Source organism: Podarcis erhardii (genome assembly GCF_964252035.2).
Source record: "Podarcis erhardii genome assembly, chromosome: 3".
In the NCBI taxonomy this organism is placed as follows: Eukaryota; Metazoa; Chordata; class Lepidosauria; order Squamata; family Lacertidae; genus Podarcis; species Podarcis erhardii.
This window is the reverse complement of record NC_138507.1, coordinates 37,427,299-37,455,288: the sequence shown is the minus strand read 5'-3', so window position 1 is coordinate 37,455,288 and position 27,990 is coordinate 37,427,299. Positions and strand designations below refer to the sequence as shown.

Here is a 27,990-nt window from a genome sequence, read left to right as displayed (position 1 = left end):
ACCAAGTTTCATTAGAGGTAGCTTGAGAAGTGGTTTGTTAAGGAAAAAAGTCAATGAACATGTCTCCTGGCAAGGAATTCTGAATATGAGAGGAAGAGGGAGGGAAGGAGAGGCAGCCTTGATGTGCAAATGAAAAATGTAAAGGATGGAATTCAAAGTGAGAGTCAAAATTTGCATTGAAAGGGCAGGAAAACTCATCAGTACACAAGATCATATCATTTAATGTGGAATAATTAACTGCCCCAACAGTGATGCATAGATACCTCTCAGTTACATTTTTCAAAGGTCTAAATGCCCCCAAATGCCTTGGAGTTAGGGGTTTCCAACTTCCTAAAATTGGGGAAACCACCCCTTGCAGGGGAAAAAGAGGAAATGACTCTTTTTATTATTATTTCAGGTCAAACACAGTTTTGCATTAGCCTTGTTTGGTGCCATGTTTTGTAAAGCAATTTCCATCAAGTACATGAACCACGATATACCAAATAGATGGTCAGCCAAGGGTGTGAACCTGTTGCCCAGACCCCATTTAGCACAATTTTCCTGAGCCCTGAATTCCCAGGCACAAGCCATGTGGTTCTCTTGTCAACTACGGGAGAAGAAGGAATGGCCACAAGAGATTTCTGAGAGCATTAATCACCCACCTTGGCTGTCCCCATAACGCCACTTAGGCCCACACTTAAATTGAACTCTGTTTGTCATGCTGACAGCAAGGAGGAAGAGTTGAAATTGTCTCGTTATTGATTAGTGTTACCAGAAAAAAGGGAAAGCAGGAATAGTGTTATTTAAAGTCTGTCTCACTTCCAGCCCTGACTGAAACACTGGATTTCCTCAAGCCTCAGACATTGCTCCATTTCTGTTAATTTTTATTGCTGTTTTGGTTTTCTTTCCTTCATGTTAAAAAAATGGTTTTTTAAAGAATATTTTGGAAAATATTCATGGAATAAACTGTTATACATATATGGAGTAAACCACTTGCAGTGCAGTCATTTTCTAGCTAGCTCAAAGAACACATGAATCAAATAGATTATGATGTTCCCATTATTTACAGTGGTACTTCAGTTGTTGAACATAATCCGTCCCGGAAAACCGTTTGACTTCCGAAACGTTTGACAACCAAGGTGCAATGGGCGGTTGGCAAATTCCATTGAGAAAATGGAGAAATGTGCCTCAAAAGCTGTTTGAATTTTGAGGTGCTTTCTAAAATGGAAGCATTCACTTCCGGGTTTTTGGCATTTGGGTTCCAAAACATTCGGCTTCCAAGACGCTTGAAAACCGAGCTTCCACTGTACTTAATTTGATAATTTAGATACCATTTAATACTGTAGTTTCTGTGTGGTGTACAATAAGGATATATCGTACATTATAACACCAGTTAAAGTTAACCATAAGATTGGGGGTGGGGTGGGGACTTAAAATGGCTGCTGAATAGTCCTTCCCCTAAGCTTTGGAAGTTCAACAAGATGAAGGAGTTCCAAAATGCATCTTACCTTTCTGCCCCTATCATAAAGGCTTCCCATTTCACTTCAGTAGAGAGGATAGCTCCAGATACATAAAGAGACCCATATTGCCTCATCCATTTAATCAAATGGGGAATTTCCTTCCAAAGGGAGCTCTTTATGTGCAGCAGAACATAGACGTATGAATCCCTGGATCTAGGCAAGGGAATTTTAAACTTACTTATTCGCATGAGTACACACACACGCACACACACACACACATATATATATATATATATATAAAATAAAATTATCAAATCATGGACAGCTTGTCTGTTAAATGCAAATCAATGCCTCACTGTTTAGGGCATTTTTAAACTGTGTCTACAGTAGCTAATTTTAAGTTAGTTTGTTTTTAAAATCATGTTATTTTTGTTTTGCGCATAGGGTTTGGTTGGTGAGCCAGGACCTAAAGGAGATCAAGTGAGTAAATATTCACATTGTCTCGTATGCTTCCAGCAAGGTTGAAATTATGGAAAATGCCTTATCCTTATTTATAAATAATATGCTTCTTGTTATAATATAGGGAGCTGCTGGTGGAGAAGGGGAGCCTGGACAAAGAGGCGATCTTGTAAGATCTTTTCACCTTATTCATTCTACACACTCAGCTTTAAAACTGGCAGGTGTTGTTTCATATATAACAGACAAATGGGTCATGCAGCTTGCTGTTGAAAGAGCTGCACATTCCACGTGAACGAAAAAAGATAGCTCTGTAAACATTTGGGTAATATTATTGCATTTCTATATACAGTCTCTAGGAAATTAAGTTCCGCTGAACTCAGCAGGGCTTATTCCTGAGTAGAAACTCATAGGACTGCACATTAGAGGAATACAAAATGTGATCTGATTGCTTTGCCTATTGCTCAACATTGGACATTCACAGAGCAAATGCCGCCACATCTGACTACTTTGGATCAGTCTAGTGAGGCAGATAAGCCTCTGAGAACATTACCCACTTGTGTTCTCAGCTCTTCCTACCCCCATGCAACTTGACATTGTTGTGCCATATCAGAGGCAGGGCACAGCCATTAGCGATGTAGTTACAGTTCAGAGGCAGTTTTAGAGTAGCACAACGTTTGGCCCTGCAGATATTGCTGGACTCCAGTTCCTAGCAGACCCAGCCAGGATGGCCTTTAGTCAGGGATGATGGGAATTGTGATCCAACAACATTTGGAGGGTAACAGGTTCGCCATCTCCACTCCAGAACATACTGAATTTTGAATGAGGCATCAAAATGTTCAACTACAGATAGTACCACTTTCATGAACAAAACCCCTTATTTTTTAAAAGAAGCCTTTTAAAAAAGCGACAAAAAACCCTTTTCACCCTTTTACACTGCTTTTGTAAGTCTACGTTTTAAGTACACCATGAGGTTTCCATTCCCTTTTAGAGTGATATCATTTCTTAAAATATTTAGAAAATAGTACAATATTCATTTTATTTAAAACTGCTTGCGCATATGCCATCCTGACACAATTCATCTTGTTTTGTTAGGGCGACATGGGTTTGCCAGGCCCTAAAGGATCTGTAAGTATGATGAACTGCATTGTTACAGAAAATCAAAATCTTAATAAATCAGCAGAATATTTCAAACAAGGGGGTGGTTATTTAGCTTCGCAAATGGAGCTTCAATATTTAGTTCCTCAAGCAAGGAAGTTAAGGCAAATGTGATCCATCACTCATTGTTTTTATTCTAATGCTGTGGATTACTAGAGGGTTTCTTAGAGTGACAAATTTCACCTCTCAGTGTGTGGAGATGGAGGAGTTTGTGTGTTTTTGTGAAGAGGGGCAAATGAATGAGTCAGTGCGGAACTTCCCAGTGGTTGAGTAGAGCGATCCTTGTGAACTTAAATTTTTATACAGATCCAGAGTTGAATATCTTCTATGCATCTCACACAGAAAAAAGACATTCAGTCTGGATGTAGAATTTGGCTGCTTAGTATCTAAATCCCCGCTCCTTTTACCAGAAGTAATTCCATAGCTTTCGTCCATGCTGAGACAGAGATTGGCAGAGGCCATGTTCAAACAATCCTATCTTGGTTTCCTAAGCCATGCCACGAAGGTGAACCCCGTGCACTTAATGCAGCCACTTTGCTTCTCCTTCCACATAAGCTGCAAAACAAGGAAGTCTTCAGTTAAACATAGTGTTACATCTGAACTGAGAAATCCTATTTAATGTCTTCCAGACAAGCCAGGGATATCTTAACGATGTCCCAATAACCTGCCTTGCTTGGAAGCCATTTTCTGGTTCAGACTTAAATCGTAAACAGTACTGAACTGGAGACATCCAGACTTGCTTACCTACCCAAAGGAAGGAGTGAAGTACCTGGGTGGTGTCAGTTAATGATGCACCTATGGTCCACAGGGCAGCTTGCCCAGAATCTCTGTTGCTATCTGAAAAGATGCAGCTTTGGCTATTGGTGGGCTGTGTGGACCTTGGACATAAACATAAACGTGCTTACTTTTAAATAGGTTTTATTTCAAAATGATTGCGTGATTATCCCACTGTCTCAGTGATTCCTCAATGAAGTAATACAGAATACTATAAAAAGGAGTCTGCCAGCCCACACTATGCTAATGGGGGTCTTATGTAAAGTTTGGAATGCATTGATTGGAGAATATATAGGGTGCACTGAAATCTTGCAAATTAAAGTTCACCCCCAACTTCTTCAGTTTCCATATCCACCCAATAGATCATTGCAAGATCCTTACCACTTTTGTTATCATCCCAGGGATGAAAAGTTCTGCAACTAGTAACATTGGCGCCATAGTTTTCTGTTTGTCTGAGAAGAGAAGTAGTTGCGATTAGTTTCCCCCTGCAGTGGTTTAGAGGCAGCCGTTTGCAAACACTTGTGTTACCAATTTCTAGCTTATCTAATATTTATTTCCGCTGCAGTTATATTTATAGAATACAAAAATGGGGGGGGGGGAGAGATCTTAAAAGCACTTGTAGTTTATGGCCTCCTTGGTAGTTAAGCTGTTTTTAAAATATTTAATATATTCATAGGATTTGTGCAAAGGCAAAAGTTTAGAATTGCTTCAGGGATTCATATTGCTTAAGTAATGTATCACAGTGGAGGTGCCTGTGGGGGAAAGGGAAAGCAAATGCCACTTGCTATGCAGCAGACTCTTCCCTATGTGTTTATTTACTGCAGTGCATAAAAATGGTCCTCCTCTAAAAGAGATCAGGCTCTGCCGCCAAAAATAAAGGCAAACTCAAATCTACAGTCCCACATAAGGCTTGTTAAGTCTTTCCTCTTCAGCTGAAATTGCGAGATCTAGCAGGGAACCTTGTTCAGAATGCCAGGGTGCCATGGCAGCCATGTTAAAAAAAAAAGAAAAGAAAGATATATAACCATCTTCATTTTACTGAGCAGCCTTCCCAAGCACTGTGCCATCATTCAACAAAGTACAAATCTGCAAACGTCAACTCCTAGTTTTCCACTATGAATGTTGTGGGAGCCTGAGGAAGTACATGCAGCAGTTTACTGCTGTATTGAGATACCTGGAACAATGTGGAAGAGTAGCTCACTCTGCAAAAAAAGAAAGAAAGAAATCTGTTCACTTCCTGCCATCTTTAGGTTGGGAATCCTGGTGAACCTGGGTCACGTGGGCCTGAAGGAAGTCGTGGTTTGCCCGGGATAGAAGGATTACGTGGGCCCCCTGGACCTCGTGGTTTGCAAGGCCAACAAGGTGCAACAGGCCTGCCTGGCAGCCAGGGCCCAGCTGTAAGTAAGATATTCTTTTGCATGGCTCTTTCTGTCACTGCAAGAATTATGAATGGGCTTGCAATCAAAATTGCAGGTGGCAATCTATTGCAGATCCCTGCAATCTGCTGGGACCATCTAAATTTTTTGCTGGACGCAGTTCTGCCCACTGTTTACAGAATGCTTATTTGTTTCAGGGCAGAGAGCCAACCGATGCACACATTAAGCAGGTTTGCATGAGAGTTCTGCAAGGTAAATAAACCACGTTTCTGTTTGTGAACTCCCAATATGAGTTTTTTCAACCAAGCACTAAACTTCATGGAGGCACCTTGAGGCCCTCAAGAACTTGCATTTAGTGTGTCGCCTGCTTTTCTCCTAGCAGCACAAGATTTGGTGGCTGGCTGGCAGGAACCTCTGCTGATTTGGGTTTGAAAACAACTGAAATTTGAAGTTTTTGGGTGGTGGGTTGTCTTGTGTGGTGGTGTTGGTTTTTGTTCTTATTGAAGATTCCCATTCAGAAAGAACAGTGTTCCAAGTCATTGGATTGGCTCCAACTTTTTATAGGGAACAAACGTTTAGATGTAGCTGTTGGCATGACTCTGGGCAGCAGGACAGGAAGGCACAACACCCAGTCAGAAAGAGGGTGAAGGGTGGAGAGAAGCTCCTGCATTCTCCACGACATTTTTGTCCTTTAACATGAAGACTATTTTGGCCACAAGCAAAGCCATCAAAGGCAGCCTTTGCCAACCCAAAGCCCTCCAGATGATAACTCCCACCAGCCCCTGCCAGTACAACTGCCATCTCAATGCTATTGCTATACAGTGGTGCCCCGCAAGACGAACACCTCGCAAGACGGAAAACCCGCTAGACGAAAGGGTTTTCCGTTTTGGAGGCGCTTCGCTAAACGAATTTCCCTATGGGGTTGCTTCGCAAGACGAAAAATTTTTGCGAGTTCCCGCAGGTTTTTTTCGCTCCCCCCCCTTTCCTAAGCCGCTAAGCCGCTTATCAGCTGTTCCGCTGATAAGCCGCCTCTCAGCTGATCGCTAAAAGCTGCTAGACCGCTAATAGCGCTAATCCGCTAAGCTGTCAATGGGCTTGCTTCGCAAGACGAAAAAAACGCTAGACGAAGAGAATTGCGGAACGGATTCTTTTTGTCTTGCGAGGCACCACTGTAATTAACATAGATCATCAGCATTTTAAGCAAGATCATTTAGTTGCACTTTGTGGTGCTCAAGAAGTTGCTTTTGTAAAGCCTTAAAATAAGGTTGTAAGTGTCTGAAGTATGATGTGTCAAATAGACTGTGGTAGAACTCAGCTCCCCAATTGCAAACTTTGACATAGGATAAAACATGCTAAAGTATGGGCAGCTAATGAGAACTGTGTTCTGTCAGTCATCCGTGCGTGTAAACATTGCAATAGCATTGATTTTATTCTTGTTTTATAATTTGCTATATTTGTAGCTTTGAATTTATTGCGTCTGTGTCGGGGCGGAGGAAATCTGTGCCTTGCTGACAGTGGCTGCTACCGAGGTCCTCTGGGATGTTGCACTACTGTATTTCAGCAGTTTAAGAGGCATTATTGCACTCTGTGATTTAATTTGAGGCCTTCTCAGCACAACTGCTATTTTTTAAAACTGCCCAACAGGGTATATTATTAGTTTCCACTTCAGATTTAGCTTTGCTATGAAGATAAATGTTCCCATCTCCTTTTATCAAGTTTAGAATGTCCCTATAGGGAAGGGCTGTAGCTCAGTGGTAGAACACATATCTTGCATGAAGAAGATTCAATCCCTGGCATTTCCAGTAGGGCTGGAAAGATTGGAGCAGCTGTCGGTCAGTGTAGACAATGCTAAGCTAGGTGGAATAATGCTCTGACTTGGTATAGGCAGCTTTCCCTGTTCTGTGAACAATAGGTTATGTGAGGCCAATTGTGGTGGATTCGAATGGCATCTGATGATTCAGCAGTTGAAGTGTTACATTTGCAGCAAAAGGGGGGAACTACTGGAAACATCATGCCATATCCCAAGCAAAAAATAAATTTAAAAATTCATCTTTCACAGTGTCAGTGTGTGGCCGATACGTTATCACAGAACTTTTCAGATGGGGAATTAAACAAATTATCATGCAAGGGATTCAGTTTCCTTTCTGCTCACTGCTCATAACCTTTCTACCTGCATATTTGTGGCAGATGCATGCTAAATGCCCCCCTCTCCATCTCCTTGTCATGGAAATCTTCTGCTCCCAGTTTTTAGGAAGTATTTAAACCAAGGAATTGTCACATCTAATATAAAACCTAATACAGTGGTACCTCAGGTTACAGACGCTTCAGGTTACAGACGCTTCAGGTTACAGACTCCGCTAACCCGGTAGTACCTCGGGTTAAGAACTTTGCTTCAGGATGAGAACAGAAATTGCACGGTGGTGGCAGCGGGAGGCCCATTAACTAAAGTGGTACCTCAGGTTAAGAACAGTTTCAGGTTAAGAACGGACCTCCAGAACGAATTAAGTTCTTAACCCGAGGTACTACTGTACCAGAAACTTATTTGAAGTCTATTGGGTCTCATCAGAATTGTAAGAACCAACTCTTTATTTATTCATAAAAAAGCCAATAGGCATCTAGTCCTCATGGTTGCATGGGTTTGAAAATGTTGCTTTTTATTAAAAGGGTGATGAGTAAAAAAAAAAAAAGCAACCACCAAGAAATCCAGATTAATATCTTTGCAGTTGAATACTACAAATGATTAGATTAAACTTAGTTTGTAATTTATCTTCATTTCTCCCCCACTTAACAGAGCAACTGGCTCAATTGGCTGCCAGTCTTCGGAGGCCGGAGTTTGGTGCTCCAGGCCTCCCAGGCCGCCCTGGGCCACCAGGTTCCCCTGGACCACCTGGAGACAATGGCTTCCCAGGGCAGCTTGGGCTTCGGGGACTGCCTGGCCTTAAGGGTCCTCCTGGAGACATTGGGCTGAAAGGCCCCAAAGGTAAGAGACCAATGCATGCTTACCTGGGAGCATCGCTCCTTGAAGTCAACAGGACTCAGCCACAAGGAAACATGTATAAGAGAGGGCTGCTCAGTGCTAGGATTGCATGTAAAACACACCGAAGCTATTTGCTGTGGCGTGATCATTACTGCATGCCGTTTAATGGAAGTTTGTCTACCATAATGGATCCGTCACATACAACTGATACATATCGATTCAGCTTTGTTCATGTTCTTGGCTTTGATGCCAGAAATTGTTGTTCCTTTCTCATTTTTGTTCCAGGAAAGAGTACAAGCAAATTTCTTCTTTTTCCCATTATTGACCTCAGTATGTAACACAGCAAGCACCCCTAACACACTCTGTTCTTAATTTCTGTGTTTCCCCTGTGACTTTTGTCTGCACACTCTCCTTCTTGAGATTTCATTCTCTGCTCTTCTTTTTCTTGGTCAGTCCAATTCTACCAGATGCCCTTGTACTACTTACTATCTCTTATGAACCAGTTGAGAGTCCCATGAGTAACTGAAATAGGCAGAAGGTATTGCCTCTATCTATGCCAGAGTCCTGCTGCAGAAGGGTACCTGGGCCTGCTGGAGCATCATGCAAGAGAGGCGAAGTTGGATATTGTGTGAGGCAGGTGGAAGTTGTGGCAGATTTCTGCTGGAACCAGATCAGGGCAATCGTTGTCTCAGGTCTTGCGACACACGATGCTCGCTTACATCAATTCCCATTAAAATAAATGGGCCGTAGTTGTGTAACTAGCTGCAGCCATGATCGTTTTAGCTTCCTGTTTCTGAGATGAATAACCCGACTAGGGAGATATATATTTACTACTTTTTTTTCCACAGTGGCAAAGAAAGAACTGAGATCACATAGGCTATATGCACCATAATCCTCTGCACGTTCACCTGGAAGAGAGCAATGCTGAGTTCATTGGCATTTATTCCATTAAGTGTGCACAGGCTTTGCAGCCTTGGCGATAGAAACAGATCTCCCCCTCACCTTTCATTGTTGCATTCAGAACACTCTCCAGTCCCTTTATGCAGAATTTTATTTCGCTTCTCTTCCCAAGCCCGGCTGTTTGTGCTTGTTTCCCATTAAAAACATAGAGCACATTCATCCTTTGAATGTAAAGTTTCTCATCTGAAACTTCTTGCTAAGCCTCAATATGACATCAGGCTAGACAGGGTTGGGATTACACCAGTGTGGCATTTTAGCAAGGTTTGCATGCATTCTCTGGCCCACTGCTAACTTGACACTTAAGCATATTGTTACCATGGATCTAAGGTGTCTGGGAACATCACCTACTCTAGTGATGCCATTAGCCCTAGGGCTTTTGTCACTAAAGGGCACATTTGCAAGCCTCTGAATAGAGCAAAAGGTGTTGGGAGAGCTCTTTTAAAAATGTGTTTTGAGAAGCCCTTTGGCTTAGTTCCCTATATTGAACTTCACTCAGAATCACAAATTGCAGAGGGACCACTATGGAAGAAAACCACACTTTTCAATACTGTAGTTAAACTGGAGATCTGCTAATTTAATGTTTCCTCTTTGTTCTCCTTTGACTGAGCCACAAAGCAAGGAAGGACTTGCACCTGCCTCTCCCCAACCCTCTGTCAAAAAATGGGTGACAAAATGCCAAAAATGAAAGAAATCATATCACTGGTCATAAAGCAGTTTCTGCTTAAGGCCGTATTTTATTTTGGGTTTCTAACAGCAATCTTTAATATTTAACTTATTTTGTAGATGTGAGATGCTTTATTTCCCCTTGTCTTGAAAGCATCCCCCCCACCCTCAACTGCTTTTTGCGTGCTTTTACCCAGTTATAGGCAGTAAACTGCTCCATAGGCAAACCTGGCTACTGTAGTTTTGTGAGGTAGGCTAGGGGTTTTGAACAGAGCAACTCACCTTTGCGGGAAAGACATGACAAATAAACCGCTACAGAACCAGTTTTAGGTGTGCAGCAGTGCCTTTGTAGAATGATGAGCCATAGTTTATTGAGTGCTGATAAGACTGTGCTCATGGGTAGCCAACGGTCTAGAACCAGCACCGAGTTCAATTTGGCCTGCTACTGTGAACCTTTCTAAAGTGAGGGCAACCAAAATGGTCAAAGGCCTGGAAACGATGCCTTATGAAGAACGGCTAAGGGAGCTGGGCATGTTTAGCCTGGAGAAGAGGAGGTTAAGGGGTGATATGATAGCCATGTTCAAATATATAAAAGGATGTCACATAGAGGAGGGAGAAAGGTTGTTTTCTGCTGCTCCAGAGAAGCGGACACGGAGCAATGGTTCCAAACTACAAGAAAAAAGATTCCACCTAAACATTAGGAAGAACTTCCTGACAGTAAGAGCTGTTCGACAGTGGAATTTGCTGCCGAGGAGTGTGGTGGAGTCTCCTTCTTTGGAGGTCTTAAAGCAGAGGCTTGACAACCATATGTCAGGAGTGCTCTGATGGTGTTTCCTGCTTGGCAGGGGGTTGGACTCGATGGCCCTTGTGGTCTCTTCCAACTCTATGATTCTATGATTCTATGATTAGAGCATTGGAATGCCAGATTGTGGATAACTGGACCTGGAAATAACAATTCAGGCCGCTGGCTCAACAGGAACAAAGATCTGTTTGAGCACAGTAACCGTGTGCCTTGGTCTTTGCATTCCAAGAGCAGAGGTGGCTGAAAGAGGACAAAGGAAGTGAAATTAACAAAGCTTAGATGAAAATAACTTGATCTCTGGCAACCTAATAATTACTTTGGGACACAGTAATCAGCACCTGGAAGAACCCACATACATCTAAATGTGGTGGAACAGGGGATGACTCTGCAGAATGAATAAGAACGGAATGCTAAAAGCTGCTAATTATGCTGCATAAAAAGGGGGAGAAGGCAAAGCTTCCCAGCAATCTGGTTTCCAGAGCCAGCACACATTAGGATGCAGCAAGTTGTGATGCCTATAACAAAATATGATACAATGGTGTCCCATCAACATTACTGCCAATAGCTATTACAAAATGTCAAACTCTGGGCAGTTCCCCAGAATCGGGCCATGAAAAGGGGAAAACCTGAGGTAGAAATAAATTGTGATGACCTCAGAGAAGGTGCACAGCAAAGAGGCCTCCACTTTATTTGCCACCAAGGTGAACACGCCAGACAGAAAACTCCCTAGGGTGGCAAACTGGTCTCTGGTTGCCAGCATTGCATAGGGCAGGTGATCTTTCAAGTTAGTCATTTCAGAAGAAGCCTACTGTTTACAGTGTAACTATTCCTGTTTTTTTTTTTTTTAATGCTTAACAACCCAAATTTTACATCCAGGCATGTGATCCACTCTCGTGTAGTGATGTGATGCAGAAAGGGAAGAAGGGGGTGGGGGTGGGGCAAGATTAGTGGGAACAAAAAAACAGCTATAGAAAGGCAAAGTCCCTGCTTGGAAATTGGATCTGTAATGTGTGATTATAGAGATAGCAGTCAGTTCTAACTGGGGGGGGGGGATTTAGTAGTGGGGAAGCTACCCTTAAGGACATACGTATTTAGTTTAACTGAATCTGCTCTGCTCTAAATCTCTGTTATTGCTTGAGCTGCGGACCATTTGTCCTGTCCACTGATTTTAAGTGTCTGTGTGTGTGCAGAACGTTTCTTCATGCAGATTGCACATAATGTTCCATTAATACGTTTTAGGTGAAACAGGTGAAAAGGGGGAGAGAGGATTCCCAGGTCGAGGACCCAAAGGCTTACCAGGCACAACAGGACTCCCAGGTAAATACCGAATTTTGCTTCTAGGATAGGGGTGGGGAACCAACAGCCCCCCCTCCCCAGATACTGTTGGATTCCATCTCCTGTCAGCCCCAGCCAGCGGTCAAGTATGAGGGGAGTTGGAGCCCCGTGGCACCCAGCAGGCGACAGATTCCCCACCCCCACCTGTGCTCTAGGAAATTCAAGAAGTGTTTGTGCAGCTGTGCATGAAATGCTATATTTAACAACCCTGGAAATGTGGGTGTCTGTCTGCAAGGGAGTGAATGCTTAATTACTAGGATATGCATACAACTGCCCCCCACCCCATGTCTCAATTCCTTTCACCCTTCTTTTTTGGTAATGCTGTGATCTCCATGATCAAGGCAGGCAGTGCATCCCCCTGAAACTAGCAGCTCAGCTTCCAAATTATGGCTGGTAGCTATTCTCAAACGGTCTTCTGTGCCACTGTTTGTTACATCTTCAAAACTGTATGGGAAGCTCTCTATTGACTCATTAATAAAAGCCAGCCTGCAACTCAGAAAGCCACAGAATAAATTTTTAGAAGCAAGTTCCATAGACCTAATACTGCCAACATTGCAGGGTGTGGTAAAATAGTACAAGGTCGGGATCGAGAACACAATGATTAAGTTAAAAATAGCAAGTTAGCTTCCAGAATATATGGCATGCTTAAGGATTTGCAAATCCTTTCGATCTGATTTTGGTTGCAGGACTCTTTAAAATTTAGCTTGCTGTATTACTGTACCAATATGAAGCACTGCAGAATGAGAAACCCTTGCTTATAAATGTAACACAAGTGCCCTCTAGTGGTAACTATGGCACAAATAATTTGCCATATTAAAAGTATGGATTGCAACTTTTAAGGACTGTGTATTTATATGCATACACTTCTATAAATATCTTCGAACTATTTCTATTCGTGATACGCAAAACTTTTCAAGTTGCCTTGATTTCTTAACAATCTCATCCCTCTTCCACAATATTACGTTTTCCATGAACAAGATTTCTTTCCAATAATACTATGCAGTCTCAAAAGCAGGCAGCTCGAGGGAAATTCGGCCTTAATGCTCTGCCAAGGAAGGGCAAGACCCTGTGATTTTTGCAAACGCAATCTCTGCCCATCAGATTGAACATGGTTGAAGTAGATGGCCTAGTTTACTTGAAGGCAATTTTGGAAACAATTTTTTTATTCAGGGGCCATAGCCGCCCCCCCTTGAACATGCCTTGAACACATAAGTTCCCCATTCAAATCCCCAGCATTACTAGAACTAGGAAAAATCTTTTCCCAAGAAAAAAAGTCACTGTCAGCATAAAGCAGTTCCTTATGTTTGTTCAGACAAACTTACCCCAGATATCTAATGCCAATGTGTTTTCAGTATATTGCTGGTTTATTTTATTTTATTAACGTTTCTAATAGTTGTTTCGTTTGCTTTTAATAAATAATTCTATTGTTTTATCCTTTTGTGAACCAAAGAAGGGGAAACTTGAATGCCAGATTCGGGTCTTCTCCTTTGGATGAGGAGTTTCTGTTTTGTACTGTATTGGAAGCCAATATTCCATGAGACACGTGGTTCAGGCTGGTGAATATAGACATGCACGCTGAACTCTCCTGATCCATGTGTTGCATCTCCCTCCGCAGGAGAACCAGGCAAACCCAGCTATGGAACCGATGGGCGAGATGGCGACAGAGGCCCACCTGGAGCAGGTGGCCTACCGGGCATTCCTGGGCCTCCGGGGCCCCCTGGTCCTCCTGGTTACTGTGAGCCATCAGCCTGCACTGTGCAAGCAGGACTACGAGCGGACAATGTGAAAGGGCCGTGAAAAGTGCAAAAGTTTGCGACGTGAGTGTTTGGCAACAATGTACTATCTGCACATATATTTGACAACAGAGAGAAAACAGCAGAAGAGATGCATACAGTAAAAACGTAAGAGAATTCCTCTATTCAAGGCTTGACAAGACTTTGCATGCACTGGTTGTCCCCTCTTCAACCTGTACAAACAGGTACATGGCAACTATTTTTTTAAAGTGATACCTGATGGCTTTTCTTTTTTATCATGGTGAAAGGCCGCTGTGTCTTTTTTAAGACACCTTCCCCGAATACTATTATTATTTCTTTCTCCTCTTTGTATCGTACTGTATTACAGCATCAGAGAGAATGATGTAATTCAGTTGACTTTATCCAAGGCAACTGTAAAATTGTGGTTGTTTGCATTCACCTTTTCCCATGTAGCTTCCTCTAATTTCAAATACACAGACATGGCCGCCATGCAAAAACATGTGAAATGCTTTTGCACACTGAGAAGCTTCTGTAAGGGGGTGAATGCCACGTTACCCATAATATATCATGTGAAGAAACTGCTACATATAGAAATTTTAATTTTCTGTTCCAACATGTATTGAATTCTGTTGAAAGCAACACTGTTGCCAACTCCAGCACGTGTCTGAAATTAAACAAAGAGGCCAAAAAGTCACTGGTAAAGGAATCTAAATCTTTGGAAACAGCGAAGATTCATAACCAAATTTATTTATTTTAAATGATCTGAAGTCACATCTCTGGTTGTATAAAAGTTGAAATAAATAATGTTTTTTAACCCCTTTGCATTTTTTTTTTTTTGTATGAATGGTAAACACAAATAAAACAAAGGAGGTAAGCTTTCTTAGAAAAGTCCCATTATATGTTTGGATAACATTTCATTTCTCAAGGAAACAAAGTGCATTGTATGAATCAGTCTACTGTGTAAATTTGTTTTACAATTTATATATATATTCTTTGATCTGTCATCTTGAAAGACAAAAATAAAAATGCCCTTATTTTAATCTTCATTACTTCCCCTTCTCTATTTTGCACTTAGAATTTTTCAGAAAAGGAGAACTTCTTTTCAGGGAACCAGGTTTAATGCTGCTACCGCCAGAAACATACTGTTCTTCCAATCCCATTTTTAATCCATTTCTCCTGTCTTAGGAAATGGTGGCTATATCCACACTTGGACATTAATGTCCATGTGGGTCACTATTTCCATGTGCGCATTTATGTTTTCACTGTGTTTTCCATCCGCACTAATGGGCAGTGTTTGGTGGAAAGTATTCACACTGTGTGGTGTTGTCACCTCCTTTCAGTTAGGTTTCTGGTACTACTTGTGGGTAGGAAAGTACTGAGGACCATTGTAGCTGTGCACGCAGGCACAGTATTTGTTTATTACTGCATGTGTGCAGCTTTTCAAGTTAAAATTTCAACACAAGTTAAAATTACAATTTTCGATCTACCAGATTTGCACAAAAGAGCACTTTAAAAAAAGGAAAAAGATGAAGTGTTGCTTCAAGACAGACAATGATTTGAAAGCTGTTCACATGAAAGACTGTTGCTTCCTTTCATCATCAAGTTGCTACTTACATGTAAAGAAGCATAAATTAAATTCGGCAGCAATAGTCCATGGGAGAGAATGCTTAGACTGTATTTCCTATGCATTGTTACTTCCAAGTGCTATTCAGACCAATTTACTTTATTTCCATTTTGATGGCATGTCAGGTTCAAGATGAAAATAGGAAGAAAAGCAACCCTAACGTCATGCTTAGATCAATTAAGTTTTATTTTAACCATAGCAATAGCGCAGAAATAAACAATGAAATTATCTGACAAGAGAAATAAAACTGTTTTTACAAATCCAGTAACATAAAACAAATTTACAAGGAGGAAAATGCAAAGTCCATCAAAAATGCATAAAACAGAATTTGGTTAAAATTCTGGGAGGAGGAAATCCACACGTTTATAATGTGGCTTTAAATAAAAACGTAACTACCTGTTTACAATTATAGATACACAAGAAACATACCTGATAGTATCAGGCTCACTTCAATTCAAAATTCATTTAAGACTAAAGGGACCAAGTAGATAAAATAATCTGCTTAGCATGTGCAAACAGCTGTACTTTCCATTTGTGGGCAAAATGCCAACAGAACCTTATAGACAGGTTTTGAAGACTAGTGCTTAGTTATTCAGAAATGAAAGGCAACAATAAAACATAAACTTCCACAATTGAAATAGTTGAAAAAAAGTATTGACAAAGAAAAATTCAGAAAACCATTTAAATGCATTTGCTTTTCATTAGATAAATCTGACAACGAACAGAGCTTACATTCTACGACAGAAGTGGGCTTACGCCCACTAAAATATTTTTTTGAGTATACTTAACTCTGTTAGAATGTGGCGTTCATGTTCATTCTCCTAGATTGTGTACATGGATTTGGTCTATTTATATATAACATATTTCCTTGCAATTCAAGATTACACTTGAAGGCTTTTCAGCTAATCTGGAAATCTGCACCATTATCATAATGACTTGAAGTTCTGTTAATGGCGATCAGATGTGCTGAAAACTAGCTTTGACTATCTAGAAAACATTTGCATACCTTAAATAAAAGGAAGATTTAGGACAAAGGGAGAAGGGAATAAAATGTCCTCTTATTAATCCCTGAAACCAAATACACTTTTTATACAAAAATACTGATATTAAAATGTTAATATCAAAGATAAATAGGCTACACCTTCCACATAATTTACAAAGCATGTTTATTTCTGCAAAATGGAAAGATACTTACTTCTTCCCTAATAACATGTGACACAGTGTGGGAGGGAAGAAGAGCAGTTCAGCACGATCCCTGCGAGGATCCCCTCCAGCTTGCGCCAAGTTGCGGGCTTGATATGGGCTACCTGTGGTTTCATTACCTACAAGCTACATTATAAACAAGTTGAATCATAAATTGTGATTATGTCACAGTCGTTGGTGGAAGAAGAAGCAATGCAACAGAGAATTATCCAGCCAAAGTTAAGCACAGTCAAGCCCCATGAATTCCAATGCTGAAAAACAGTGGGACTTCAAAGTGGTGGTGGTGGTGGGTGGGGAAACTTTGCCTGAATTGTTCCCTGTATTCATCAAATAAAATAAAATATATATTTTTAAGACCAATAAAGAAAAAGAAATCTATTAAACTTAAGGACACAAAAATGGAAACTTAGTGCACTATATAGAAATAAACTTTTCACCATTTCCTGCCTTATATACATTTGTAGAATTCAATCCTTATTTAAGTGAAATGCACAAACAAAAATGTGCTTCATGCCACCAAGTGGACTTTAGAGGTATAGCACAGACCCTGAAGAACTCTGCAAAATTTTAACATTAACTAACCTACAGTAGCTTTACAAACCCAAATACTTCTAAACACAGCATTTGTTAAAGAGAATTCGGAAGCAATCCTAATGAATTTTGCGTCAATGGAACTTTTAAAATAATCTGATGCGAAGAATAAAAACACATCTCATTGTATTCTACGTATTACTTATACCACTAAACCAAAATACTTTATTGTAGCTTCTCTAACATTCCTACCATTTTGAGAGTTTTTTCTAGAGACAAGACCATGTAACTGTTCAGAAAAATTGTGCAAGGCTATGCACTAAGCTATGCCACCAAACCTGGGTCATGACCAACAGTTTAACGTAAAGCAGGAACAAAGATACAGGTGGGAGGCAAATCATTATGGGCTTTGCGCAAAACGTTTTGGCCACGTTCATCAATGGGCTCAGAAGAAAGGCAAAATATTATGGAACACCTAGAACCCTCATCCCCAGGTAATCCATTTTAAATCAGTAGATTGCAACTATGCACCTGATCCAATAAGGCACAATTGGGTTGACTCAATTGTTGCTTGCTTGCTTGCTTCTCCTTCATTGGACAGTGAACTGGATCAAACTCTGAAATGTTGCACACTGTATGACTGGTAGCCAGAAAGAAGTTTTGCATGAGCAAAGGATCTTCTCTTACAGATAGATAATAGGCTTGTGCAAGGCACCATGATGTGAACACGTACTACTGAAATAATACATGTAGTAGCCTTCAGGTCTGCACATAGTATTCCTTCTCCAGAGATATTCTTGTATAAATAGTAAACAGATGATTAGATGTTAGAGGTGGGGGAAGAAATGGGGACACTGAATGCAGTCTCCCGCTCTACAGTACAATGTCTGACAGTGCTGTGATGTTCAGCGCCATCAGAGTGGATGACCAGGCTGATTTTTATTCACTAGTGTTTGCATGGAGTGGGAGTACTGTGCAAAGTATTTCTCAGTTTTAAAAACCATTTTCATAACCAATAGGGAAGGACTTGCAAGCATAAACTTGTTGCTGAACATGGATTCCATTTGCGGGATTCGGCTGTCAGTGTTCCATTCTATTTTGGTTACTAATTGTATTCAATAGTTCCAGGAGCAAGAGAATTTTCTTACTGTGTTATTTGATTGGTTTGTGTGTATGTTTGCATGTGGTATTTGCTGTTTAAGTTTGCTGATATTCATATATAAAATTGTTAGAGAATATATCATTAGAACAGAAATATGGAAAAAAGAGTTTAACTTAAACTGACAAGCAGAAGTTGCAAATGTTTGGTTTCTGGCACACACAAGATAAAACAGGAAAAAACCACGGAGTGCTCATTTCAAGACACCATGCGCCTCGATTAAAATAGAATAGCTACAGAGTTACTCCTGATTTGTTGCATTTAGCTATAAATACAGAATATGCTCCACATCTTAAAAACTGAGTGAAGACAGTAGAAGAACAAAATACACTATTTCATATAACAAAAAGTTTTGTTAATGCTTTTCAAAAAAGGAAAGCATTAAAGAAAAGAAAAATGATTCAAAGTGATCTGAATGATCCAAATTAATTATTAACATCATTAACATGTTGGAAAGCTTTTTCCAAGTACTTAGACACAAACAAAACTATAAACAATGTGAATTAAAAATATTTCCCCCCAAAATATATAAATGTTCCTGACAAATTCAAGTAAAGTAACCTCTAAATAATACTGCCAGGTACCTTATCAAAATTTTAGTTCAACTAGCTAAAACCCAAAATATACACACAGCACCAAACAATATATCAACTGAGCTGCTCTGATTATCTTTCCAAATCGGAACCTTTCTGCATCTAATTAAATACAACTCGATATTTTCATTATTTTTTAAAGCAAAGTCTAAAAGAAATTCTAAATTTAAAATACTGAGACTTTTTCAGCAAAATTTGGAATCGCTGGAGAAGTTCATATAAGACAGGAGTGACAACCCAAATAGGAAAAGTGCCCCTGGCCAAACAATATTTCTGTCCTGCAGTATATGCAACTGTACTGAAAACAAACAGAATAAACCCAGTTCCCCCATCAAAATAGTGTTGATGTGACTGCATTATTTTAAAGCAGGGGCTTGCTGAAGCTCAGTTTAGACCAAATTTTATTTCCAGGGAATTTAACAATTTTGAGCATATCTTCCACACTTCAGCTGTCTTAATCTCTCTTATTTTTTTTTTTAAAGGGGGGGGGAGAAAATATATATGTAAAAACTTGGGAGCCAATCCATCCTTCCATCGCACACCATTTTTCTTCAGGGTCACATGAGAAGAGTAGATTGCATTTACAGCCCTGGAAGGCAGCAAGCTGACTGGATCTACCCAAGAGAGTGGCCCATATGGGTGGCCTTCCATGTCAGGTACTGGGTGGACCCATTGTCCAGTGCTTGTATCCAGCCAATGACAGGACATTGGCAGTGGGGAGGGGCAGAGGGAAAAGAGAAAGTCTTCACAACCAAAGAGTAGGTCTTAGGGCTGCACGTGGTGTCTAATTTCACCGAATCATCAGTATAATTTCTTGTAAAACGGAAGGGGGTAGGTTTTGGCAAGGGGCGTGGAAAGAAAGGGGATGGCCAATAGAGAAAAGTGAGCCTACCTAATTTTGCTTCTAGTACCTGGCCACCATTAGGCTTGGCACTGCCTATAAAGGGCCCCAGTCCTGGCCACAGCTGGCATGTGCTTCCTTGATAGTTAGGTTACCCCCCAGGGGAATGCAGTCCTCAACAGCAAACTCGTTGCTGAGCCCTGCTTTAGAGGATTCCATTTGGTGCAGCTACACACACAGAGGAATGGATCGACATGTGTGTTGTGGATCACGACAGCAATCAAATAATAATGTGCATTGTCTTGACTATGGAGAGTGAACAATGAGGCTATATCTTTTTTGTAAAAAAATGCAGCTCATGCCATTATAAGCTATGGTGAGCCGTATTGCTTAGGAGGAAGAACATGGAGAAAGCTCAGATTGTGCATAAAGATGCTGAGATTGCAGAATGTGGCCCCTCACAGGTGAGACTGCACTATATATGTTCACACACACACACATAATTAACGGCAATGTGAAAGTGGCCATCGTACTATGATACACCTATAGATATCTCCTGCATTTGCTTGGGCTAGTTTCACTTCTTTCTGTACTAATATATATACATATATATACACACACACGTACCAACCTACAGTAGGTAATCACTTCATGCATCTGGCGAAGGCTATGTCACCAAGATATATTGTCTTTAAACTGCCACTCTTGTTTTTTGACATCACACTAACATGGCTACCTCTGTGGATTTTCTCACATTCAGACTCCCATGTTCTCAGAAAGCTCACACAAGATCAGGAATAGCCAACATGCAGATGCTGTGGAAAACTCCTGTAAAACCCAGCCAGCATGGTGGGAGTCATGGGCCACAGTATATGGAGGGGACCAAATTGTCTACCCCTGTTCTAGGGTTGTAGCTATGCTAGTTCTACTCAGAGTAAACCCATTTAAATCAAAGAGCATGACCAATTTAGGTGCATTAAATTTCAGTGGGTCTGCTCTGAGTAGGATTTTGTTGGATACAACCCTTAAGAGTCTAAAATCCTTAAGGGAAGGGCTTCTTTTGATAAGAATGGCCTGCAATTGCCCTAAATTTAAGAACAGCATAAATTCCTTATATTCTTATTTCAGTTATAGGATTAACTTGCACATGGGAAGTGGTCTTCAAATGATTCCCAAGTCCCATCAGCAAGGACCTATCACTTCTGCTGTCTTTGACTACCCTTCCATTTCTTAATGGAGTTTTGATGTAGCTACATCTCTTCCAAGAACAGCTGAGGACCACTGTCTCCTAGAGCAATATCTATTTTAAGAAGCATCTCCCTTTTATTCATCCTAGATGACAGAACTTTAATTTACTGATGCTATATATCTGCTCAACAGTTCTCTTTCCCTTCACTGTGTATGGTCATTTTATCCTCAAGTAAAACAAAATGTCAGTCTGCCCCAGCCACTGAATATTTCAAACAGAAAGGTTGTTTAATACTACAGGCTAGCCTAGCCTGCACAAATGTTGTTGAACTTTGAAACTTACTCTAGCAAAAATGCTAACATTGGACCATTACTAGAGTCCGAAATTTATCAATGCAAAGGCAGACATCATTCATGAAATACATGAAGCTACACCATCCTCTTCTATCTGAACATATTTACATAAACTTCTCAATGTATTATTGTCAGAACTTTACCTGAGATAAAGGCCTTGGTTTATTAAAATAAGGCAGAAGCCCCCTGACATATAAACATGACTAGCTTAAGCATAAGAACACAATTCTAGAAGGTGGTGTCTTATTAAGGCTTTGCCCTAATGGAAGCACTTCCATTTGCACCAAGGCAGGACCCCTGATTCTGGATTATCTCTACTACTCCAATGCAACTCTTGTGCCCCTCAAAAAGTTTCTAAAGGTTGGGAAGCACCTGTAGCACAGAGGCTATAATTGGTCAGGGAGACTTGCTTTGCAAGAGAAGTGCAAAGGACTAGAGCAAAGCCAAGTGAACAATACGAAGGAGCCATTATCAACAATCTACTCAGTAACTAAATTAGCCTTCAATAATTAAGGGCTGTTTCACATATGAAGCCAGCTAGTACATTTGCCAGGAAGTAAGCTCCACTGAGACCAATGTGCGACTTCCAGGCTCTGTCTTGCATTAACCACACTCTCACCCCCTGTGTCACAATTAATGGGAGAGAGGCTCAACAGCTCCTTTTCTTTTAAAAAAAGTTTCCTATGTGAAAAGTGCTTCCAGAAATTTAATAAATTTCTAGCAAAGTCTACAATACTGCACAAGGGCAGAAGGAGCATGAAAAAATATCAGCTGATTTCTCAAAGAGTTGCTCAAGGATTCACGAAAGCTTCAACACTCTGGATGCAGTTTTGCAAGCAGAGCTTTTGGTGTTATGTATGAACTCCAAGCCATCAAGATACGGTAGCCAGCAAAAGCTAAAGAAGATATATGACAGTATATTTTGTTTTGCAAGTAATAAGGTTAAAAACCATTAAGAGGTCAACAGGCCATCAGAATGCAAGAAAATTGCATTTTGCTTTAGAAAACTAGCCTAAAATTATAAACACATGGAATGAACTCAAGAAAACAACATCTCGGCATTGGCTTAACTGGAAAATAAACATTGTTCCATTGAGATGCTCTGTAAAATGCCTACACACAATATGATGCATAGACGAAAAAAGGTACCAAGTATTTTAAAGCTTAAATTAGGTAGGAGGGCAGGAGGGAAGCAAGGAAGGGGTAAACCAGGAATCAAAGTACTTCTGGAGAGGATTTTCATTTGCCAGTTGTTCGTGGTTGAGTTTGAGAGACGTGGTAATAGCAATCTGCTGGGTTGCATCTTCCTGATGGCCCAGGTGGGCCATGTGGACCTGGTCCTCCTGGAGCTCCAGGTGGTCCCGGCATACCAATGACTAAGCAAATAACAACAGCAACAATATTGTAAAACCAGCTGCATTTAATGGGTCGAGACGCTTTAAAAAGTAAGATCAAAGGCATTTCTTTCATGCACTAAAGGGCAGCTTATATGCAACCAATCTTAGAAGTATCACCCCTCTCACAGTTCTTTTGCTAATCTGCTGTTCTGGTTATGATAAATATGAACTTAAGTTTTTACCTGAAGGGCCAGGTGGACCAGGATCACCTGGCAGGCCAATTCCAGGCTCACCTCTTTCACCTTTCTGTCCTCTGTAGCCTATAGGAGATAAACAAAAAAGGAATAAGAGTGCCCTGAAATCACAGAATATATACTTTTCCTAACCTCTTTCCCAATATTAGAATGATAAAAAATATAACTCCCTCCCACACTAATGATGGCAATTTAGATATCTCTTTTTAAAACATTCCTTCCACAAATTCCTAATGAAACTGAATGGATCATGAGATCCAAGGGCTGTTTGCTAAGTTCCCCTTTCACAATCTTCTAGAATTACCACCCTGCCTTGATTTGCTCCTCCCAAGAGTGGATTAGAAACCCTTCACTGAGGATGACAGCAGGCATCAAAATTACTTATTTTTCTCTCTTAACACTTTTAAACAAACCTGATAATAAGTTTTGACCAGGAGTTGACAGAGAATTGCATACATCCATAGCAAGTGTGGCACACAAGAAACATAATGGATTTCACAAAGTATTACGGTAGGAATCGTAAACCTGAAAATTAGGCACCATCAAACTTTTAACTTACTTTGAAATAAAAAGGGGAAAGAGGTTTGGGGGAAAGGGAGCTACTGTAAGAGGAATCGGAGGGATTCATGCTTGCTTTGAACATAGGACTCCTATGTTCAAATCCCTGCTTTGCGTGCTGGGCCAGGCCATGCGTCACTAGAAACTGGTAAGTATTATAGTTACAGCCATTCTGGGGAGGTTGCTGAAAAACGCATAGCTTTTTCTCATGAAGATGTGCAACATGCAGTCTTGCTTACCAAGTGGGTCTTCGTTTTAAATGTTATGCTTGGAGCTAGCATAGAGACCTTCTATGTGATGTAGAGGACCCATGTGGAAAGTGGTACTACTAAAAGAATGAAATGGCATCCCCAAAACTTCAGCCTTTTAACAAGAGAGAAAGAGCTCGCCACTCTTGATGACCAGTTGCATGCATGTTTGGGCTGAAGTTGGATCCTGGGTCTGAAAAGGCTGATTATTATTTAGACTTTTGGCTTTTCCCCAGGGAAGAAGCAGCTGAGCAAGCAAATGGCAGCCAGGAGACACAGTTGCAATGATGTAGAATAAAGAGGAGTAGCCAAATGTGGAACCCTCCAAATGTGGTTGGACTACAGCTGCCATCATTCCTCAAGTGTGACCATACCAGCTGGCGAACACTACATTATCTGGAGGGCACGACATGGGCTATTTCTGAATGTTATAGCTATCAGCAAGGAGGAAACCCATGTTCCTGACAAGAGAGAACATTTGAGGCACATGTCTACCAACCAGAGTTTCCATTGCCAGGTAGGACATCTACTTTTTAGAGTTTCTGGATAGAGGCCATTAGAAGAACATGAGTGTGGATCAATATGAGTTTAACTAATGTTACCTCAACAGTAGTGGGCCCCAGAAAGCTTATAGACTAGCCTTGGAGTTGTTCTATATGCCACCTAAGGGGCTAAACTCAGGAAACAGAAGGATAAATTAGATCTACTTTAAATATCTCCGAGATCTAATGGTAGAAACGTATCACAAAACACATAAATACTTCTTGTTCAACAAGTTGATTATGATATAATTGCTGCAATTGCCTTTGATTTTAAAGCACAAAAACATGGTGTTTTTGTTCACCTACCACAACGCTCCAATGTCCCTCAAAACAACTCAAAAGATGACTAAAGCACGTATTTGGGAGAACACGTAACATGCGAGGGTAGCATGCATGGCACCACAGAATGGACCAATATTAACAGACAAATAAGCAGGCACTGGAACTGAAAACAAAACCTTTTTAAATTAAAAATGCAATAAAAACAATGGGTGGAATTCAAGGTTAGGCCTACTCAAAGCAAACACATTTAAATCAAGGAACATGACTAAGTTAGGTGTACTAATTTTACTCCGAGTAAAAGTTAGTTGAACTCCACCCATTATCTTCATATGTTAGTTGTGAAATCTGTGTCCTTTGGGGTAGAGCTGTACAAAATACTGTTGACCTTCAGTTACCATGATTATTTTTTATATAAATATATTTGCCAGAAACGTGGTAAATTTTGTTTTAATTCCTACTCTTTCACACCATAATCGGGGCATCTACCCAATTGTTACACCGCCTTGGTTTTCTTTAGTCTTACAATAAGTAGCATTTTTATATGATAAAAAAGCTCTGTTGAGTTATACATTAAAACAAAGAGGGCAATCCTGCTGCACATTTATCCGTAGAATCTCTACATGCACCATCCATAAAGAAATAAACAATATTAATAATAAATCGCCTTCAAAATTCCTACTTGGAATAACATGTACAGAATGAAAATGCATCACAAGGAATCAATACAGGCTGAGAAGTTCTGTGTACATTCAAGTAATGAAAGAAAGCTAATAACACAACTATCTGCTCACATTTCAAGGTTATGAATGGTGTAAAACAAAGCTCAGTTATATATAAACCAATGCTTTTGTACACCGCTGAGTAACAAAAATAACTGCACATTTAATAAAACATTTCATGAACAACTTTCTAAACTTCTTTATTTTACAGAATCAAAACAGTGAGAAAAAACATTTAGATATGTAATAACACCACCATTAAAGAACAATCCAAAAGCAGATCTCTAGCAGTACAGTAGATTTTACATGAGGTATATTTTACTAATGATTAAACTTCTGGAGTTTAACTTCACAGTCTACCTGAGTGAGATTTTAAGTTCGCTTTAGAGCAAAATGATTTACAGCTATGAAACAAGGTTCTTAACAGGCTGGTCAGAAGACTGGGCTCCTGCACTTTCAATAGTTCTACACCAGAGGGAATTTCAACAAGTTTTTATTAAAGACACAGAGGCCCTATCCATTTTTTTCATTTGGCTATATAACAAAGATGTTGATTTAGCACCTACACCAACTAGTTATAATGCTGCAGTAAGTATAATCAGAAATTTGCTATGTTTAATGTCAACATTTACAGTAAAAATGTATTATTATTTTTTAAAACATATCACATTACTGTAATCTCTCAGCACATGAGAGCATACTGGAAGTTTAGAAGAGAATTAGGCTGTGATTTCATACAGCCTAATATTACTTGGGAGATGTGCTTACATCTGAGTAATTGTGTATAGGATTGCAGTGCAAAGGACTTGTTCAGATAAACAAGCAGTGCTTATCTCAAAGTGGCTGTGTATACATGCCCACTTGCACAAACTCGAGTGTTTATCAGTCATGCCCACGAGAACAGCTGTACCCATGACTGTGGAAGTCTGGGGTGGGGCGAGCCACTGAAATTGAGGAAATGCCTGCGGAAACTTCTAGAAACCTCTAGAAATCTCTTTAATGCTCTGAGTAGAAAACAAAGTTCAATTAATGGCATTAAAGAGCTTTTCCATTTACGTCCATTTCTATATTATGCCATTGAGAACACACACTTGTTGCTCTACAATGTTGTTAAAGAGAAAAATGTACAGTGGTACCTCAGAAGTCGAACGGAATCCATTCCAGAAGTCCATCCAACTCCCAAAACGTTCGGAAACCAAGGCGTGGCTTCCGATTAGCTGCAGGAAGCTCCTGCAGCCAATCGGAAGCTGCAGAAGCCGTGTTGGACATTCGGGTTCCAAAGAACGTTCACCAACTGGAAAACTCACTTCCAGGTTTGTGGTGTTCGGGAGCCAAAACATATAGTGGGGGGGGGGGGGAACATTTTTAGACAGTTTCCCTTATGATCCAGTGTTACCTGACATACATAGATATTTGATCAATGAACAAAATAATTTTCTTTATGCTAACTTTTATCCCAGTAAATAGCAAATGGACATATAAAGTTTCCTGCTTTATCTCTGTATGTGCAAAATAACTTCCCTCAAAGCAGTTATATAGTTTAGTAGTTGCTTGATGGCTGGTATGTTTTGGCTTGGGGAGAGTGAAAGAGAAAGGAGCCTGAATATTGTATCTGGTAGCCAACAAACAGCTGGGAGGGGGGAGCTAAAGGCATATTTTGGTGGAACTAATACTGCTTTAGACATTTTCCTTAAGTATTTTTTATCTAGTTTTGACCCACTGACCCTTTGCAATCAGTACGACTTGAACTTTCCCAGAAGCAAAACCCCACAAAACATTCTCTTGCATACCCCACAACCACAATAACTCCGTTTCTATGTTTATTGCTTTATTATAAAGGCAAAATAGTAACAGTGCATGGCACCATTTTAAACGGTTTTAATTCTGTTCATTGTCTAAATTGTTTCTCTATAACCAGGCCTGTGGCTGATTAAACATTATATGGCCTTTTAAATGTGTTCACGGGAGCAGGGCTATTGGTTTGGTTTTTCTGCTTTTACTTTTTATTACGCATTTTGCATTTTTATCTTGTGACCTTCGGATAAAGGGTGGTATGCAAATTTAATTAAATAATAATAATAATAATAAATTATAAAGAAAGAGGCACTGAGGCCAAATCTTCCACATATGGCAGATAATTCCTTTTGCCACGAAAACCCTGTTCTCAGGTCTACGGGAACTGATAGTGGTTATGAAATGATGGAATTCTACACATGATCAAAGTTATTTTGTTACTGCTCCATATTGGGGGGGGGAAACCCTAGTGAGCACAGGCTTAGATTAAGCCTGTTGATGTTGTTTTTAGGGTGTTTCAATGTACATAAAAAGAACAAGAAAAGCTGCCTTTTACTGAGCAGTCTACACTAACTAGCAGACCCTCTCTAGGGTTTCGGACAGAGGAAATTCCCAGCCCTACTTGAAGATGCCAGGAATTGAAGGTTGGGGGCTAGCACTGTGCTGCCTGTACTACAAATAAGCACGCCCCTGGTTCTGGGTGCAGGTGTTTCTCCCCACCCACTGTAACCTGATGTGTGTTCCAACAGTAGAAACCCAAGTCTGCATGTGAATAGTAACTACCATGAGATTTAAAGCAGCTCTTTTAGATCTAGAATATTCAGCATGCACACGTAGTATTACATATTTAAAAATAAGGGGATAATTCAGACAAAGCTAAGCACATTTAACACTCTTTGATTTCTGGGCAAAGTATGAATATATGCTTTATATATTATCCTTTGAAGCCTAACCCTGCCTCTCTTAGGTTGGCAAGAAACAGAAATCTATAGAAGCATTTTGTCTGTTTAATACTTTATATGTCATGTTTTATTACTGGCTGTGGAAGGCTGGAGCAAACCAGGGCAGC

At 40.2% G+C, this 27,990-nt stretch overlaps 2 protein-coding genes across 10 annotated transcripts in view; one reads left to right on the top strand and one right to left on the bottom strand.

Annotated features, from left to right (window-relative positions):
- COL9A1 (collagen type IX alpha 1 chain) overlaps positions 1-14,508 on the top strand; it is a 64,442-nt gene extending 49,934 nt beyond the window's left edge. For all 5 annotated transcript variants that reach the window (XM_081856946.1, XM_081856949.1, XM_081856948.1 and 2 more), the window contains 8 exons: positions 1,884-1,919; positions 2,023-2,067; positions 2,991-3,023; positions 5,078-5,224; positions 5,401-5,455; positions 7,995-8,183; positions 11,845-11,922; positions 13,556-14,508. In XM_081856946.1, the coding sequence (XP_081713072.1) occupies positions 1,884-1,919; positions 2,023-2,067; positions 2,991-3,023; positions 5,078-5,224; positions 5,401-5,455; positions 7,995-8,183; positions 11,845-11,922; positions 13,556-13,737 (765 nt within the window). In that variant the 3' untranslated portion in view covers positions 13,738-14,508. The remainder of the gene's footprint in view (positions 1-1,883; positions 1,920-2,022; positions 2,068-2,990; positions 3,024-5,077; positions 5,225-5,400; positions 5,456-7,994; positions 8,184-11,844; positions 11,923-13,555) is intronic.
- Positions 14,509-22,253: 7,745 nt separating this feature from the next.
- COL19A1 (collagen type XIX alpha 1 chain) overlaps positions 22,254-27,990 on the bottom strand; it is a 183,852-nt gene continuing 178,115 nt past the window's right edge. For all 5 annotated transcript variants that reach the window (XM_081856878.1, XM_081856874.1, XM_081856876.1 and 2 more), the window contains 2 exons: positions 22,767-22,844; positions 22,254-22,563 (listed from right to left, as the gene is read on the bottom strand). In XM_081856878.1, the coding sequence (XP_081713004.1) occupies positions 22,427-22,563; positions 22,767-22,844 (215 nt within the window). In that variant the 3' untranslated portion in view covers positions 22,254-22,426. The remainder of the gene's footprint in view (positions 22,564-22,766; positions 22,845-27,990) is intronic.